Below are 16,967 nucleotides of genomic sequence, written 5' to 3' on the forward strand. Positions count from 1 at the left end.
GTGAATCTGCCCAAGTTGGAAAGAGGCCAGTGGCCAACATTTTGATTCCATCCCCAGACTGAGGGGAAGCCCAGCTGACCAAAAATGACAGTGATGGCAGGAACAAGTTTCTTTCACCCAGATAGGCCTGCAGCCCTAGACTAGACTTCAGCCCCACCTCTGGCAGGGAGGAGGCTGGCAGGGCCTGCACCAGCCTATCCAGGTAACTGCAGGTACATTTGGCTGGCACAGACTGAATAATCAGAAGTCTACCGTGGAAACTACGGTCACCTTGGACCCATACTGCATAGAATGCTGCCCACACCTGCAGCTCCATTCCCACTCCAGGCAGGGGAGAAAGGGACACGAAGCTTCATCAGTCTCTGTGGGCAACTATAGTCTAGACCTGCACGACTTGGATTATTCCACACAGCTAGGACTCTGTCCCTACCACTGGCAAAGGAGAAAGTTGGGAGAAGCTTCATTGGCCCCTGGTGCAATGAGGGCACCTTGAGCCTCCACAGCTTATAGCACAAACTACAATCTTGGCTCCTACTGTATAACAGCAAGGGAGAAAGGGCAGGAAGCCCTAAACTAAAGAGAAAAACTGCACCCAGAATAAATACTCTAGTAATCCAGATGCCAAGACACCAACAAAAATTACAATACACACCAAGAAACAGGAAGCTACGGCCCAGTTAAAGAAACAAGATAAGCCTAGAGATGACATAAAGGAGTTGAGACAACTAATCATAGATGTTCAAACAAATCTCCTTAATAAATTCAATGAGATGGCAAAAGAGATTAAGGATATTAAAAAGACATTGGATGAGCACAAAGAATTTGAAAGCATGCATAGAAAAAGAGCAGATCTTATGGGAATGAAAGGTGCAATAAATGAAATTTAAAAAACATTAGAATCATATAATAGCAGATTAGAGGAGACAGAAGAAAGGATTGGTGAGCTTGAAGAAATGGCCTTTGAAAGTGAGCGTACTAAAGAACAGATGAAGAAAATGGAAAAAATTGAGCAAGGTCTCAGGGAACTAACTGACAGCAAAAGGTGTGCAAACATATGTGTCATGGGTGTCCCAGAAGGAGAAGAGAAGGGAAAAAGGGCAGAAGTATTTGAAGAAATAAGGGTAGAAAATTTCCCAATCATATTGAAGGACATAGATATCCATGTCCAAGAAAAACAGCATACTCCCATGTGAAAAAATCTGAATAGATCAGCTCCATGACACATCCTCATCACAATTTGAAATGCCAAAGACAAAGAGGGAATTCTGAGAACAGCAAGAGAAAAGCAATGCAAAACATATAAGGGATACCCCAAAAGTTTAAGTGCTGATTTCCCACCAGAAAACATGGAAGCAAGAAGACAGTGTTCTGATATATTTAAAATACTACAAGAGAAAAACTTCCAGCCAAGAATCTTATATCCAGCAAGACCGTCTTTCAAAAATGAGGGCGAAATTAGAATATTTGCAGATAAACAGAAACTGAGAGAATTTCTAAGCAAGAGACCAGATTTCCTGGAGATACTAAAGGGTGTGCTAGAGCCTGAAAAGAAAAGACAGGAGAGAGAGGCCTGGAAGAGAGTCTAGAAATGAAGATTATATCAATAAAAGTAACTAAAAGTGTCATAAGAGTGGTGAAAATAAATTATGACAGATAAAACTCACATAGAAATAAACTTAGCCAATGATGTAAAGCATTTATATTCAGAAAACTGCAACCCAATGTTAAAAGAAATCAAATAAGGCCTAAATAACTGAAAGAACATTCCATGCTCATGGATCAGAAGACTAAATATCATTAAGATGACAATTCTACTCAAATTGATATACAGATTCAATGCAATCCCAATAAAATTTCCACCAGCATTAAAAAAAAAAATTGAAAACACAATCATCAAATTTATTTGGAAGGGTAAGGGGTCCTGAATAGCCAGAAACATCATAAAAAGGAAAAGTGAACCTTCATCTCCAGACTTTAAATCATATTACCTAGCTATAGTGGTAAAAACAACATGGTACTGGTGTAAAGACAGACACATAGACCATGGAACCAAACTGATGGTTCAGAAACAGACTCTCACATGTATGGTCGAGTGATTTTTGACTAGCCTGTCAAACTCACACAGCTTGGGCAGAACAGTCCGTTCAGCAAAATGGTGCTGAAAGAACTATGTATCATAGCTGAAAGAAGGAAAGAGGACCCCTATCTACACCTGATCCAAAAATTAACTCAAAATGGATCAAAAACCTAAAAATAAAAGCAAGAACCATAAGACTTCTAGAAGAAATTCTAGGAAAATATCTTCAAGACCTGGTGGTAGGTGGTGGATTCTTAAAGGAGATAAGAGAACAATTGAGATGGACTACTGATGTTTAATGTATGTAAAAGTTTTAATTAGCTTTACTGTAAAAGTGTGGAAATGTATAGAGTGGATGGTAACACACAGTGAGTAACAGCTAGTTTATAAATGGGGATGTGGCTGAAAATGGTAGTCTAGGCATGTAAATGCAATTGACAGAATGCTAGAGAATAATCTAGGAATTGAATAGCACAGTAAACCAAGAGGTGGATGAGAATTGTGGTTGATGGCACAGATGCAAGAGTGTCCTTTGTGAGCTAGAGCAAATGTACATCACCACTGCAGGGTGTTGGGAATGTGGAGAAGTGTGGGAAAAATACAGCTGGAATGTCTTATGGACTGTGGTTAACAGTAATAATATAATATTCTTGCATCTATGTGAAAAATGTACTGTGTTGATAATGAGGCAGTATGGAAAATGTGAGCCAAGTGTACACTATGAACATGGTAACAACCAGAAGATATTATCTTATCTGTAGCAAATGTTCCACCACAGTGTGGGATATTGATAGAGGGGTGTTGTTTGGGAATTCTGCACATGTGCATGATTGTTTTATAAGTTTACAACTTCTGTCATAAAAAAATATATTTAAAAATAATAATAGGGTGAGTTGGGGAGAAAACACACGAAATGTAAGATAAGGACTATGATTGGTAGTAAGATTTTGACAAAATTCTTTCATCATTTGTAACAAACAACTCACAACAATGCAAGGTGTTGGTGGACGGTGGATGTATGGGACCCCTGCATGATGTTATGCATATTTGCTCTGTAAATTCACAACTTTTACTACACACTTAATTGTTTAAGTAGTTCATATATGAATGATATAAAGATAATAATAATAGGGTTGGTTGGGGCAAAATACTTCGGTTAGTAGTAATATTTTGACTGTGGTCTTCATTAGTTAAAATGGTTTAACAACAATGCAAGTAATTAGTGGTAGGGTGAGTTATGAGAGTCCTGTATGATGTTATATATGTTTGTTTTGTAAGTTCACAACTATTATTATAACTTGCTGTTTATGTATGTTTATATATGGATGATATACTTGAATAAATTAATTACAATAATATATACAGATTTAGGAATAAACTTAACAAAAGACACAAAGGACCTATATTCAGAAATTAATAGAAGGATATTCTGTGTTCTTGGACTAGAAGACGAAATATCTTTATTTAGTTTTGTCAGTTCTACCCAAACTGATTTACAGATTCAACACAATCCCAACAGAAAACCCAACAGTTCTTTTTGCAGAAATGGAAAGGACAATTATCAATTTTATTTTGAAGGGTAAGGGGCTTCAAATAGCCAAAAAATGTCTTCAAAAAGAAGAACAAAGCTGAAGGACTATCACTTCCTGTCTTTAAAGCAAATCACTTAGCAACAGTGGTAAAAACAGCATGGCACTGGTATAAAGATAGGAAGATTGACCAATACCAAGAACTCAGAAATAGACCCTCACATCTATGGTCAAGTAATTTTTGACAAAGCTGTCAAGCTCACCCTGCTGAGCCAAAACAGTATATTCAACAAATGGTGGTGGAAGAACCGGAATATCCAAAAGAAAGAAAGAGAACCCCTATCTCACACCTTATATAAAAATTAACTCAAAATGGATCAAGGACCTAAATCTAAGAGCAACAACCAGATCACTGAGCAGAGCTGGGCTGGGAGGGAAGCTCTGAAGAAGCATCACATGCCTCTCTCGCACCCTCAGGTCATACCCACCGCCACCCATCCCCAGAGAAAACCAAGGCGTCTAGTAGCACTGCTGCCAGAGAGGAAGACCACAGCCTCCAATAATGTGAGCTCTATGTCCAAAAGCACAACATTCAGGTACAGCTCAAGGATTCTACTGTGTAGTTAGTTGTGCACTGCATGGCCTGAGAGACCCAGCATTCCTCAGGGAACACTTTGAGAGCTTGGAGGAGGAGAAGGCTAAACAGATTCAGAATAAGCAGAAAGCAAGCACAGTGCAGACATGTGGGAGGATGAAAGCTCACCTCCTCCACCCAACCAGGTGAGGATGTTCTATCAGTGCTGAAGTCTACAAGGAGGAAGATGCTACATCATACATTAGAAAGGTTTTACCAAAAGATTACAAGACAATGACTGCTTCAGCAAAGCCATCGAAAAGAATGTGCTATTTCCACATCTGGATGATAATGAGAGAAGTGATATTTTTTATGCCATGTTTCCAGTTTCCTTAACTGCTAGAGAGACTGTTATTCAGCAAGGTGATGAACAGGATAACTTCTATGTGATCGATCAAGGAGAGATGGATGTCTATGTCAACAATGAATGGGCGACCAGTGCTGGGGCAGGAGGGAGCTTTGGAGAACTTGCTTTGATTTATGAAACACCTAGAACAGCCACTGTCAAAGCAATAACAAATATGAAATTGTGTGACATTGACCAAGACAGCTAAAGAAGAATCCTTATAGGAAGCATGCAAAGAAAATGGAAGATGTATGAGGAGTTCCTCAGTAAAGTGTCCATTTTAGAATCTCAGGACAAATGGGAACATCTCACAGTTACTGTTGCACTGGAACTAGTCCAATTTGAAGATGGGCAAAAGATTGTGATGCAGGGAGAACAAGGAGATGAGCTTTGCATAATTTTAAAGGGTTTAGCAGGTGCACTACAATGTCAGTCAGAAAATGAAGCATTTGTTGAAGTGGGAGGATTGGGGCCTTCTGATTAAGTGAAATTGCACTAGTGAAAACTCATCCTCATGTTGCCACAGTAGTGGCTCATGGACCCTTGAAGTGTATGAAGTTGGACCAATCTAGATTTGAGCGTGGTTTCTGCCCATGCTTGGATATCCTCAAAGGAAACATCCAGCAGTAAAACAGTTTTGTGTCACTGTCTGAAATGTGCCTCCCTTTTCTCCTCTCCCCAGCCTGTGCTTCACTCACACAGACTGCTTTATTTTCCCTCTTTGCAATGCCAAGTGGCCACTGGCATCATAGCCTCCTGTCAGTCTATATTAAAAGTTGCTTTTATTGCACTGTTTTTAATTTGGAGCATTAACTGAATGCTCATACACAATTAAATAAATAGAAAGAGTTCTATGGAGACTTGCTTATTACTGCCTTTCGTTGTGCAGTGTTCAACCTGGGCAGTGAGTGCCATGCTTTTTGGTGAGGGTAAATCCCTGCACCAAATGAATTACCATAGAGTAATGGTGTAACAATGCAAGATTTTTTTTAAGTGGCATAATTTTCCAGTTACCATAAGCAAATTTTAAGCTGTGGCCATCTATGCTGTATTTCTTTATTGAATAAATGATTTCACATTAAGCTCTAAGATTTAGTAAAAATGGGTATTTTTTTAATGGTAGTACAGTAGAAGACATTTGCCTGTATTTAAACTAGTTTAATGCAGGAAAAATGCCTATTTTTGCTAATTATCAGATTGTTATGATCTGTTCAGTTTTTCCCCTTTCTAACCAGAATTGTTTATCAAGCTGATTTGCCTGGTTTTGTTTATATCTTTTTAGTAATGTTTTCTCCCCAATTCTTAAATATTTCTAGACATGGCTCCCTATACCTGCCTTTTAAGTTTAAAACCAAGTCATAGACTGCAAATATCAAGTTATAATTTAACCACATCTGCCTCAGATGACAAATTCTGATTAGACCAGGGGTTTTTAACAAGGAGTCTGTGAGCTTGAATTGAAATTTTTAAAAAAACATTATTCTTGTAGGGATATGTTGGTACAGGTGTGATATATTTATATCATATGTATATAGTAAATAATGCACAGTATAGTGTGGACTTAGTAAGGGGTCAGTTGTTTTTACCTGACTGGCAAAGGGGTTCATGGAACAAAAAAAGGTAAGAACCCTTGGATTAGACCTTTATTTATCCAGCTAGTGCCAAATATTGATCATCAGATGCTGAATCGAAAATAAGAATTTGAGCTCTACACTCTTGATTGTTAGTTTAGAGTTTGGTTAATGAAGGTCCTTCAGTTGACCCCAAGTGTAATCTACACTTGTTTAAGAATTGTGATTCCAAGAGAGTAAATTTTCTGGGAGTAGATACAGATGAAACAGAAGTCATGACAGAAAAATGGAAGTGATGCTGCTAAAGGAAGAAATGTCAGGTAGACAGAGTTCAATGTGGGGAGGCTACCTCCACTAAATTCACTGGGGTATGAGACTTAGGAAGAAGTACTTACTAGTTTAAGCATTTTCCCCTCCTTTTAAAAAGATTTTTAAAAATTTACTATTCCCCCCTCCCTCCATTGTCTGCTCTCTGTGTCCATTCACTGTGTGTTTTCTGTATTGTCTTGTAGTCTCATTAGGCAGCTCCAGGAACTGATCTTGGGGACTTCTGGGAGCAGGAGAGAGGCGATTGGGAGTAACTGCAAGCATTTTTCTGTCTGTGTGCAACTTGCTTTTCCCTCTCCTATTCTTTCCCAGGTAATTTAAATTGGTCATGGTAGACATTCATAGACTTGAACGGTTTTTAGGCTATTACTAAGTTTGGAGTATAAGTCTAGGAAAGAGATTTTATTCACATTTTAGTGATGGATAGAAAGTCACCTTGTTACAAATATTTTTATTTTACAAGACAATCTATATTGAATGATGGTTTTTTGATCTGAACTTGTATTTTTGTTTAGCTACCTTTTTATATTTAAAAAGTTAAAAATAAAACTAATGTTCTTATTAGCTTAAAGCTTGATTTGATCTTTGTTTAAATGCCAAAAATTTGTACTTAAATGAGTTATTTAGAATGCCATAAAAGCACACAGTTTCATATATGTATATAATCATGTCAATGTATTTTCAGATACAGATGATGCCTTAAGTTTCACTCTTAAATCATCTGACTTGCTATTTACTCCCTTTTGTATTTTTGTTGTAATAAATTTTAAGATGTCTAAATTTAAAAATTATCACATTTAAAGCTTTATCTTGGGAAACGGACTTTGGCCCAGTGGTTAGGGCGTCCGTCTACCATATGGGAGGTCCGCGGTTCAAACCCCGGGCCTCCTTGACCCGTGTGGAGCTGGCCATGCGCAGTGCTGATGCGCGCAAGGAGTGCCGTGCCACGCAAGGGTGTCCCCCGCGTGGGGGAGCCCCCACGCGCAAGGAGTGCGCCCGTGAGGAGAGCCGCCCAGCGTGAAAAAGAAAGCGCAGCCTGCCCAGGAATGGCGCCGCCCACACTTCCTGTGCCGCTGACAACAACAGAAGCGGACAAAGAAACAAAAAAAGCAGACAAAGAAACAAGATGCAACAAATAGACACCAAGAACAGACAACCAGGGGAGGGGGGGAAATTAAATAAATAAATAAATCTTTAAAAAATAAAAAAAATAAAAATAAAGCTTTATCTTTGTGCTGTCAAATACAGATGAGAAATCACATTTGGCATAGTTTGTCTTAGTTGATATTCAGGACTTTAAAAGTCTTATTTCTGGGCTTGGTAAATGAATTTATGAGTTTTGCTGCTCTAAAAAGTAGAGTTGGCAAAAGGACATTTTGTGCTGTTTCCTGGATACCAGTCTGATTATATTGCATACACTAATATACTCTATGTTTTTGTTATAGATTGTCTTAATGGTGAGTCACATAATAAAAAATGATTAAATAATTTTTTTTTAAAAGCTACAACCATAAAAATTCTAGATGATAATGTAGGAAATCATCTTCAAGATTTTGTGTTAGGGAAGCAGATTTGGCTCAATGGATAGAACGCCCACCTACAACATGGGAGGTCCAGAGTTCAAACCCAGGGACTCCTGGCCTGTGTGATGAGCTGGCTCACGCACAGTACTGATGCGCGCAAGGAGTGCCCTGCCGTGCAGGGGTGTCCCCTGTGCAGGGGAGCCCCACGCTCAAAGAGTGCACCCCATAAGGAGAGCTGCCCTGCACGAAGAAAGCACAGCCTGCCCAGGAGTGGTGCAGCACACATGGAGAGCTGATGCAGCAAGATGATGAAACAAAAAAGAGACAGATTCCCAGTGCCGCTGACAAGAATACAAGCGGACACAGAAGAAACACAGTGAATGGACACAGAAAGCAGACAATGGGGTGAGGGGAGAGAAATAAATTTAAAAAATAAATCTTTTAAAAAGTAATACAATTTTTAAAATTTTTTAAATTAAAAATAAAAAGATTTTGTGTTAGGCAGTAGTTTTTGGACCTAATACCCAAAGCATGAGCAATAAAAGGAAAAATACAAAAATGGGACCTCCTCAAAATTAAAACACTTTTGTTCTTCAAAAGACTTTGTCAATAAAGTAAAAAAGCAGCCTACTCAATAGGAGAAAATATTTGGAACCACATACCTGATAAAAGTTTGATATCCATGTTATATAAAGAGATCATACAACTCAATGGTAAAAAGAAAGCAACCCAGTTTTTAAAAGAGCCAAAAGACTTGAATAGACATTTCGCCAAAGAGGAAATACAAATGACCAAAAAGCACATGGAAAAAAAAAATGTTCAACATCACTAGCTATTAGAGAAATGCAGATCAAAATTACAAGGAGATACCATTTCACACATTATAGAATGGCCATTATTTAAAAAAAAAAAACAAAAAAAACAGAAAACCAAAAGTGCTAGAAAGGATGTGGAGAAACTGGAATACTCCTTCACTGTTGGTAGGAATGTAAAATGGTTCAGCCTCTATGGAAGACAACTTGGCAGTACCTCAAGAAGCTGAATATAGAACTGCTGTATGATCCAGCAGTCCTGTTACTAGGAATATATTCAGAAGAACTGAAAGCAAGGATGTGAACTGACATTTGCACATGGATGTTCACAACAGCATTATTTACAATTTCTAAAATATGAAACCAGCCTAAGTGTCCATCGACCAAGGAATGGATAAACAAAATGTGGCATATACATATGCTAGAATACTATTCAGACAACGCTCATCCCAAAAACAGAGAGTATCTACAACTGCAAGCAAGACAGTTCCATCCATCTGCCCCATGGGATCTAAGGCCCCTCTCAACCAGAAACAGAGTGGGCATTACCATCCTAAGGTCCTCAGGATTGAGAAATGAATGAACATGGAGAGAGGAATGCAACTATGGACTAAAGTGGGCTTACTGTTGTTCTAGGAATGGAAAAACTTATAGCATTGATATGGGGGCAGTGGTCACCAGGGGTTCTGTGGGGAGGGAGGGGGAAGAGTAGGGTTAACATCGGGCATTTTGGGGCATTGGAATTGTTCTGAATGACATTGCAGTGACGGATACAGTCCGTTATACATTCTGTCAAGGCCTATGGAAGCATGTGGTACAAGGGGTAAACTATTGACCATGGTTGGTGGCAGTGCTTCAATATGTGTTCATCAGTTGTGGCAGATGTGTCACACTGATGGAGGATGTTGTTAATAGGGAGAAGTGCAGGAGGAGGAGGGGGTGGGGTATATGGGAATCCCCATATATTTTCAATGTGTCATTTATATAATCAAAAGCTTCTTTAAAAATAAAATTAAAAATATATAAAAAAATAAAAAACATACCCTCAAATATTTAGTAAACTGATAGATGACAGATAATTATATCAACTAATACAGCAAGTTTGGCAAAATGTTATAAATGGTAGTTCTGGGTATCTTTGGTGGGAAATATGTTACTATTCTGTTTGGGTTTTATATAATTTTTGCAACTGTCCTGAAAGTTTTAAGTTATTTCAAAATAAGTTTAAGAAAAAAAGATCCAAAGGAATTAATAAAAACAGAATTACCACTTACCTGTGTGTATTCATCAAAAGAATGATCCTCTGCCAGAAAAGCCTGTATCTGTTCATCTGCTGTCCCATCAAGGAGCCAATTATATTTTTCAACTAAAGAGTAATAATCTAATTAAAATCTCAATAATATCTTCTCAAAAGGGAAAGTGCCTATTTTTATACAGTCATAGAATGAGGTAGCCTACACAAATATTATTATTAATAGAGTATTAACATACATGGAGTATTACATTTAAAAGGAATAGATAGAATAAAATAAAATAGACTTAAGCAAACTAGGTTAAACATACACTTTTCTAAATAAAGGCAATAGAATATTTGAGGCTGTAATAACAACTATCTATCCTAATTCCACACTCCTGAAGAGACTATCAACCAAAAATATTGAGCTGCAGGTTTTCAAAGCTATTCTCAGAAATTACCTTGCTTTCACTTAAGATTTAGCTTCCTCCTTATTTTAGCATCTCTCCTTTCTACCCTTGGATTTATCATCCTGCTCTAGTTTATAATCCCCCTTTGGATTGACAACAGAATCAGAAATTTCTTGGTTTTGATCCTTACATCTGGCAAAAACATACTTATATTCACTTCACGCTCTCCCTTCTGTTTCATAACAATCCTAAACAATATCTGGCCAAATTCTAGTAAAACTAAAATTGCACCCTTGTATATTGAAAAAAGGTATATTATATCATATATACCATATGAGTCATAATGTTTTCTTGGACCTTCTAAGTTCTGATGTACTGCCCTCTTCAGTGTATTAACAGCCCACTGGATCACGTGTTCAGGAAGTTCTGTGTCAAGAGTTACAGTTGTAGAAGTTCCTGAGAGCCAAGAAGGTATTGTTTGGACATTCTAATAAAAATTAAAATAACATCTTATGAAATAAACACAAAACTATGCCAACTATGTTGGTTTGTAATTAGATTTTATACTATATTTTAAAACATTCTTTTCAGATTTCAATGGTCTAAGAAAAGATAAATTGAGGCAAAATAATTTAAAAATGTACAGGTTGCAGGCTAATATAAAACTTAAGTTGTATTATGTTTGTATCATTCATAAATATTTATCGAGTACTTAAATATTGAAGTGATTATACTCAAAAGTTCTAGAAAGAACAAACGTGACTTGGATCTTGTCCTTAAGAAGCTCACAACCCTGTAAAGGAAATAAGACAAGCACAAAACTATTGATTTATAACTACAATAAAAGTTCTAAGAAGGAAAATGTCATCTACAGCAAAGAGACTCTTTTGAAGAGAAGGAACTCTCTAACTGAAAATAACCTAGGAAGGGGAATAAAACAAAGGATTATAAAATTTTGTACTTATATACACTTTATAGAGACAAAGATGATTCAACTCAAATAATTTAAAACTCTGAAAGAAAGAGCTATGTAAAGAAATCGAATGTGTAAGGACAATATAATACCTGCAGAGCTTCAGCTATCCGCTCTACCAAACCCAACACAACATCTTCCAAATCTTGAACAGTAGGATAAAATTCCATTTTCTCATCATCAAATGTTAATTCCATCTTAAATATTGGCAGCCCACATTGGTCTTCTGGGTCAAAGAGTTTTACAAATCCTTCTACAGTTCTCCTTAAAAGATCCTTTAACTGTACAACATCATAAATTATTACTATTTCAGAAAGTACAAATAATTCTGTCTTTAACTACAATCAGTGAACTACTGTTTGTGCACAATGAAATCATTCTATCAATATTTTTATATCAGTAGCAAGACCCATTCATATCAAAGTCCTGAAAATTATCTTCATTCAGCAAAATATACTCTTTTGTATTCTAAGTGTAGTCTAAAACAATAAACAGAACAATAAATGCAAAAGTTTTTTAAAGACTATCAACAATCTTAAAACGGCAACTCAGAAGTACCCACATTCTTTAGTAATTTGTCCTGGTATAGAAAATGTTCCAAAAGACCAAACAACATGGGGAAGGCTGGGAGTGGGGTAGACCTGACACCTAACACATGGAGAGACTTGGAGGTGGCTCCCACAGTTATTAGAGTTGATTGTTAAATATTTTAAAATTTTATGAACCAGTCGTTAGACCTTAGAATCTTTTTTTTTAAGATTTATTTTATTTTATTCGCCCCCCCACCATACCCCCTGTTGTCTGTTCTCAGTGTCCATTCACTGTGTATTCTTCTATGTCTGCTTGTATTTTCATTAGGCAGCTCCAGGAACCAATCCTAGGACCTACCGGAGTGAGAGAGAAGCAATTACTCTCTTGTGCCACCTCAACTCCCTGTTCTGCTACATCTTCTTATTTTCTCTTCTCTGTGTCTCTTGTTGCATCATCTTGCTGGGCCAGCTATCAGCATTGGCTGGCACTCCTGAGCAGGGCAGCTTTCCTGTGCTGGGCGGCATTCCCACAAAGGGGACACTCCCACACAGGAGGACACTCCTGTGCAGGGCAGCATTCCAGCATGGGTCAGCACTCCATGTGGGCCAGCTCACCGTGTGGGACAGCTTGCCCTCACCAGGAGGCCCTGAGCATCAAACCCTGGACCTCTATATGGTAGAAGAGAGCCCAATTGGTTGAGCCACATTAGTTTCCTTTAGAATCTTTAAATCCATTATGGCACAAATATTTACACCTAGAAATCAGCATATACTATAAGTCAGGTTTGTTTGTGTGTGTTTTTTGTGCCAGTTTTTCAGCAAACATCGGGTGAGGGTGAAGCTACTGGGACTTAGAAATAATCACAATGAGTTACTAAAGTATGAATAATGCATTCTTATGCAGAACAAACTCTTGGAAATTTAGCTAGACAAACTTGAATCTAAATGATCTTCAAGAAGCAGATATGGCCCAACTGACAGAGCATCCACCTATCATATGGAAGGTCCAGGGTTCTATACCCAGGGCCTCCTGACCCATGTGGTGAGTTGGCCCACGCACAGTGCTGCTGCGCACAAGGAGTTCTATGCAACACAGAGGTGTCCCCCGCGTAGGGGAGCCCCACACACAAGGAGTGTGACCCACAAGGAGAGACGCCCCACGTGAAAAAAGAGCAGACTGCCCAAGAGTGGCGCCACACACACAGAGAGCTGATGCAGCAAGATGATGCAACAAAAAAGCGAGTTTCCTGGTCCCAAATGACAAGAATGCAAGCAGACACAGAAGAAGACACAGCGAATGGACACAAAGAGCAGACAATGGGGGGGAACAGGATAGAAATAAATAAAATAAATCTTTAAATAAGTAAATAAATAAATGATCTTCAGAAGGTTGCTTACCTTATTACATTTTATTAAATAATCACAAACCTCTTAAGAGAATAAGGGCAGAAAGGAAACCAAGTATAGTTACAGTTTTACATACTAGATATTAAATATCTACATTATCTTTTTAAAGATGAATTACAAAATTCATGGAATCTTTCAAAATCTTTACCAAAGAAAGTTTTTATTCAAAAATATTTTTATAAAGCTATATTTCTATAATGGTGACAAATTTGAAGAGTCCGTAAATATAATTGCATAAATTTAATATTCTCTTTCTGTTTTTCATTTAAAGATGGTCAATAATATTTTGAACAAAGACTATAAACATATGAATCAGCTCTAGATTTACTGAGCACAAATGAGAACAAATCAACTGGGAATTACATAAGTTCAAAAATATGTTTAATAGTTCCCTCATTAACATACTCCAATAAATCTATAGATATTTAGTTCATAGTCCTTTAAGCCTTAGCTAAGTAATTATTCATAATCATGACACACACTTGAAGACTATTCTCTCATTTTAGATTGCTTCAAAAATTAAGCATTTCTGCCAAATATATTTAAATAAATTTATAGTAAATATGTTTTTTCTTAATTTATTTCAAAATAATTACTTAGCACAATTTATAAATAGAATTTTATTTAAAATACTGAACTAATTTCTTTAAATACTCCAGAAAAATCTATCCTCCTGCCTTTGGGACGAGAAGCTTATTCATGTATTCCTCAATTCAGGCAATAGGTTATGGATGGGTAAGAGAGGGTGTAGGCCTGTCTCCATATGGCATATGCTCCAAAGACACAGCATGTGGCCTAGAGCTCATTTGCCTGCTCTGAGGACCTGAACTAATTTTAATAATATTATATCATAAAATATATAAAACATATTTACCTGATTTGACATAAGTGTGGAAACACAGTTATAAAAAGCATCCAATTTTTCAGGTTTAATGCCTTCTAGTGCATCCTTCTTGGTAAATAGACTTATAACCTTTGGATACCATGTATTCATTATCTTGCCTTCTGCCTTTTTAGCTTGTATTGATAGATCATTTTTTAGAGATTCACAATCAATTGGACCTTTAGCTCTATATTAAAAAGAAAAATGATTTGAAGGACAAGATATTGGTCTTGATATAGGATTACTGAAACAAATCTAAAGGAAGTTTTGAAGACTTGCCAAAAATTTAAAAATTATACAGTCTAAAATATAAAGACGGAAGCAAGAAAGCATTCCAATATTTAACATTATTTAATAAATATGTGAGGAAGTGGATTTGGCTCAACTGATAGAGTGTCTGCCTACCATATGAGAGGCCCAGGGTTCAAACCCAGGGCCTCCTGACCCATGTGGTGAGCTGGCCCATGAACAGTGCTGATGCACTCAAGAAGTGCCATGCCATACACGAATGTCCCCTGCATAAGGGAGCCCCACATGCAAGGAGTGCACCCCATAAGGAGAGCCGCCCAGTGCAAAAAAAGTGCAGCCTTCCCAGGAGTGGCACTGCACACACAGAGAGCTGACACAGCAGATGATGTAACAAAAAAGCAACACAGTTTCCTAGTCCCACATGACAAGAATGCAAGCGGACACAAAAGAACACACAGCAAATGGACACTGAGCAGACAACGGGGGGTAAGGAGAGGGAAAAAAAAAATCTTTAAAATAAATAAATAATAAATAAATATGTGGTTTTACCTTATTCCTGTTAAGTCCAGCAAAACTGTATTAGCAAATGTTGTATAGCCAAGTTCCAGCAACATTTTCATGGTTGGATGAACAATGTGCAAATTAGCTAATATTTGATTTCTTGCCTGCACATAGCTAAAATGCCAAGGATTAGAGTAATCCAGACCTCTGGAAAAGCAAAGCACGATATCAAACAAGACAAAAACAATAAACCCTAAATTATAGGAAATAATGTTTATGACATGGAATTAGTACTAAAGTGAGATAACTAGGGATTGAGAAGAAAGAAAGGTAGTCAGCAATGGGAAATACACATTTAATAAAAACACATCAAGATCCTCAAAGTGGATTATCTTCAGGTGAAACAGAGCTAAATTGTGGGTAAGAAAGACTGATGGAACCAGGGGTGAGAGCCCTGCTAGCTTGCTCTATACTCCGGCTCCGTTACACTGGGTGGAGCTAAAAGAACATAGCCCTTAGGATTGGGGCGAAGGGATGGACAAATCTGCCTGACATACACTGAGACTTATTCAAGGCCAGCTGAGCAATAAATTCATAAAATTTCCCCTAATCATGTCAGCAGCAACTAAACCAGTATAGTGTAGAGGATACTTTGGGGGAGAAGTTTTTTTTTTTCAGATGTGTTCAAAATACCTTTGAATTTCACAATTTTAAACTAGAATGTAAAATCAGTTCATTTCTAAACTGTTATCAAAAACTAGATGAAGCACTGTTTGCAAAATAATTTACTCACAAAGGGGATTCAGGTAAAGGTCCTCCTTCATCTTCAAGCCATTTAACTGGAGGTTTCACAAGAACACTCCGCACTAAAATACATATATGTATTAATACTTCTTGAAAACCCTTGCAAGACCTACTCGTATATGTTTCTGACTTTTGACATTAGAAGGTGTAGTTTAATGTGAATTTAAATTATTATGTGAAAAAATCTTTATCTTAGGCAAAATCAAACTCTTGGTAGTATCTTGGTCTTACGATGGAGATGAATTCACATACAGTAAAGCTTTAATAAATGTTTTTCATATTCTATCTACTCAGAGGTCACTAGTACATCAATTTAAGAAAGTTTATTCCATTAAAAAATTGCAAAGATTAAACCTCTAATAAATCTCCCCAAGATAGTGCATTAATGCTTTTACAATCCTCTAAATAGTAGAGCTACAAACATAAAGACAAAGTAAATAATCAAAAAGCTGTTAACTAATAAGCACAAAAAAAGCACAAAAGTATCCTTAAATTAAAATATTTTGACTAAATTACAGGCTTGAAATAAAAACCTTAAATAAAAATCAAACCTAAGAAATACAAAGTCTTAATTTACTGCATTATTCATTATGCTTATCTCTATTTTTTTATTCTTTGAAGGAGGAGGGGAGAAGTAAGGGTAAAGGAAGCCTGGTCTGTGTAAAAAGCTACTTACCCAAATATCTCTTCATGCTCTTTTCAAAGTCACTTGACACTTCATTTATGAGACTTTCAACAAGTTCTTCTCTTTCTTTCCCTTCCTTTAGCGACTCAGGTATCAGGGTTAACATGTGATCCAGCCATTCTCGCTGAATAGGTACTATAGGACTACTTTCCACGCATTGCTTCATATACATATAGTTGTACTGAGAATGTAATAAGAAAAAAATTAAATGTTCTGCATGTTGTAGCATTCCAATGTTAACTATGGAGTTCTGTCCTCTCAAAACATTAATAGCTTTATTACTTTCAGAAAAACCATTTTAACCTTTGCTTGATTTATGATGAGTTCTCATCAAATTATGTTCTGAGTATATTCTTCAATTTCTTGTGACAAAACAAAGATCCTTGATTTAACCTTTTATTCCTTCATTCAATAAACACTCATTTCAACAAATATTCATTGTTCTGAATGCTGAGAATATAACAGTGCACAA

At 37.0% G+C, this 16,967-nt stretch overlaps 1 protein-coding gene and 1 pseudogene across 1 annotated transcript in view; one reads left to right on the forward strand and one right to left on the reverse strand.

Moving 5' to 3' along the window:
* DNAH12 (dynein axonemal heavy chain 12) overlaps positions 1-16,967 on the reverse strand; it is a 377,830-nt gene that overhangs the window by 313,937 nt on the left and 46,926 nt on the right. Inside the window, exons 5-11 of the mRNA XM_058288139.1 lie at positions 16,487-16,676; positions 15,800-15,872; positions 15,055-15,213; positions 14,248-14,443; positions 11,529-11,717; positions 10,794-10,950; positions 10,094-10,185 (exon numbers count right to left, since the gene is read on the reverse strand). Of these exons, the coding sequence (XP_058144122.1) occupies positions 10,094-10,185; positions 10,794-10,950; positions 11,529-11,717; positions 14,248-14,443; positions 15,055-15,213; positions 15,800-15,872; positions 16,487-16,676 (1,056 nt within the window). The remainder of the gene's footprint in view (positions 1-10,093; positions 10,186-10,793; positions 10,951-11,528; positions 11,718-14,247; positions 14,444-15,054; positions 15,214-15,799; positions 15,873-16,486; positions 16,677-16,967) is intronic.
* On the forward strand, positions 954-5,399 carry LOC139437674 (cAMP-dependent protein kinase type I-alpha regulatory subunit pseudogene; annotated as a pseudogene).

The sequence above is a fragment of the Dasypus novemcinctus genome, chromosome 26 (assembly GCF_030445035.2).
Source record: "Dasypus novemcinctus isolate mDasNov1 chromosome 26, mDasNov1.1.hap2, whole genome shotgun sequence".
Lineage (NCBI taxonomy): Eukaryota > Metazoa > Chordata > Mammalia > Cingulata > Dasypodidae > Dasypus > Dasypus novemcinctus.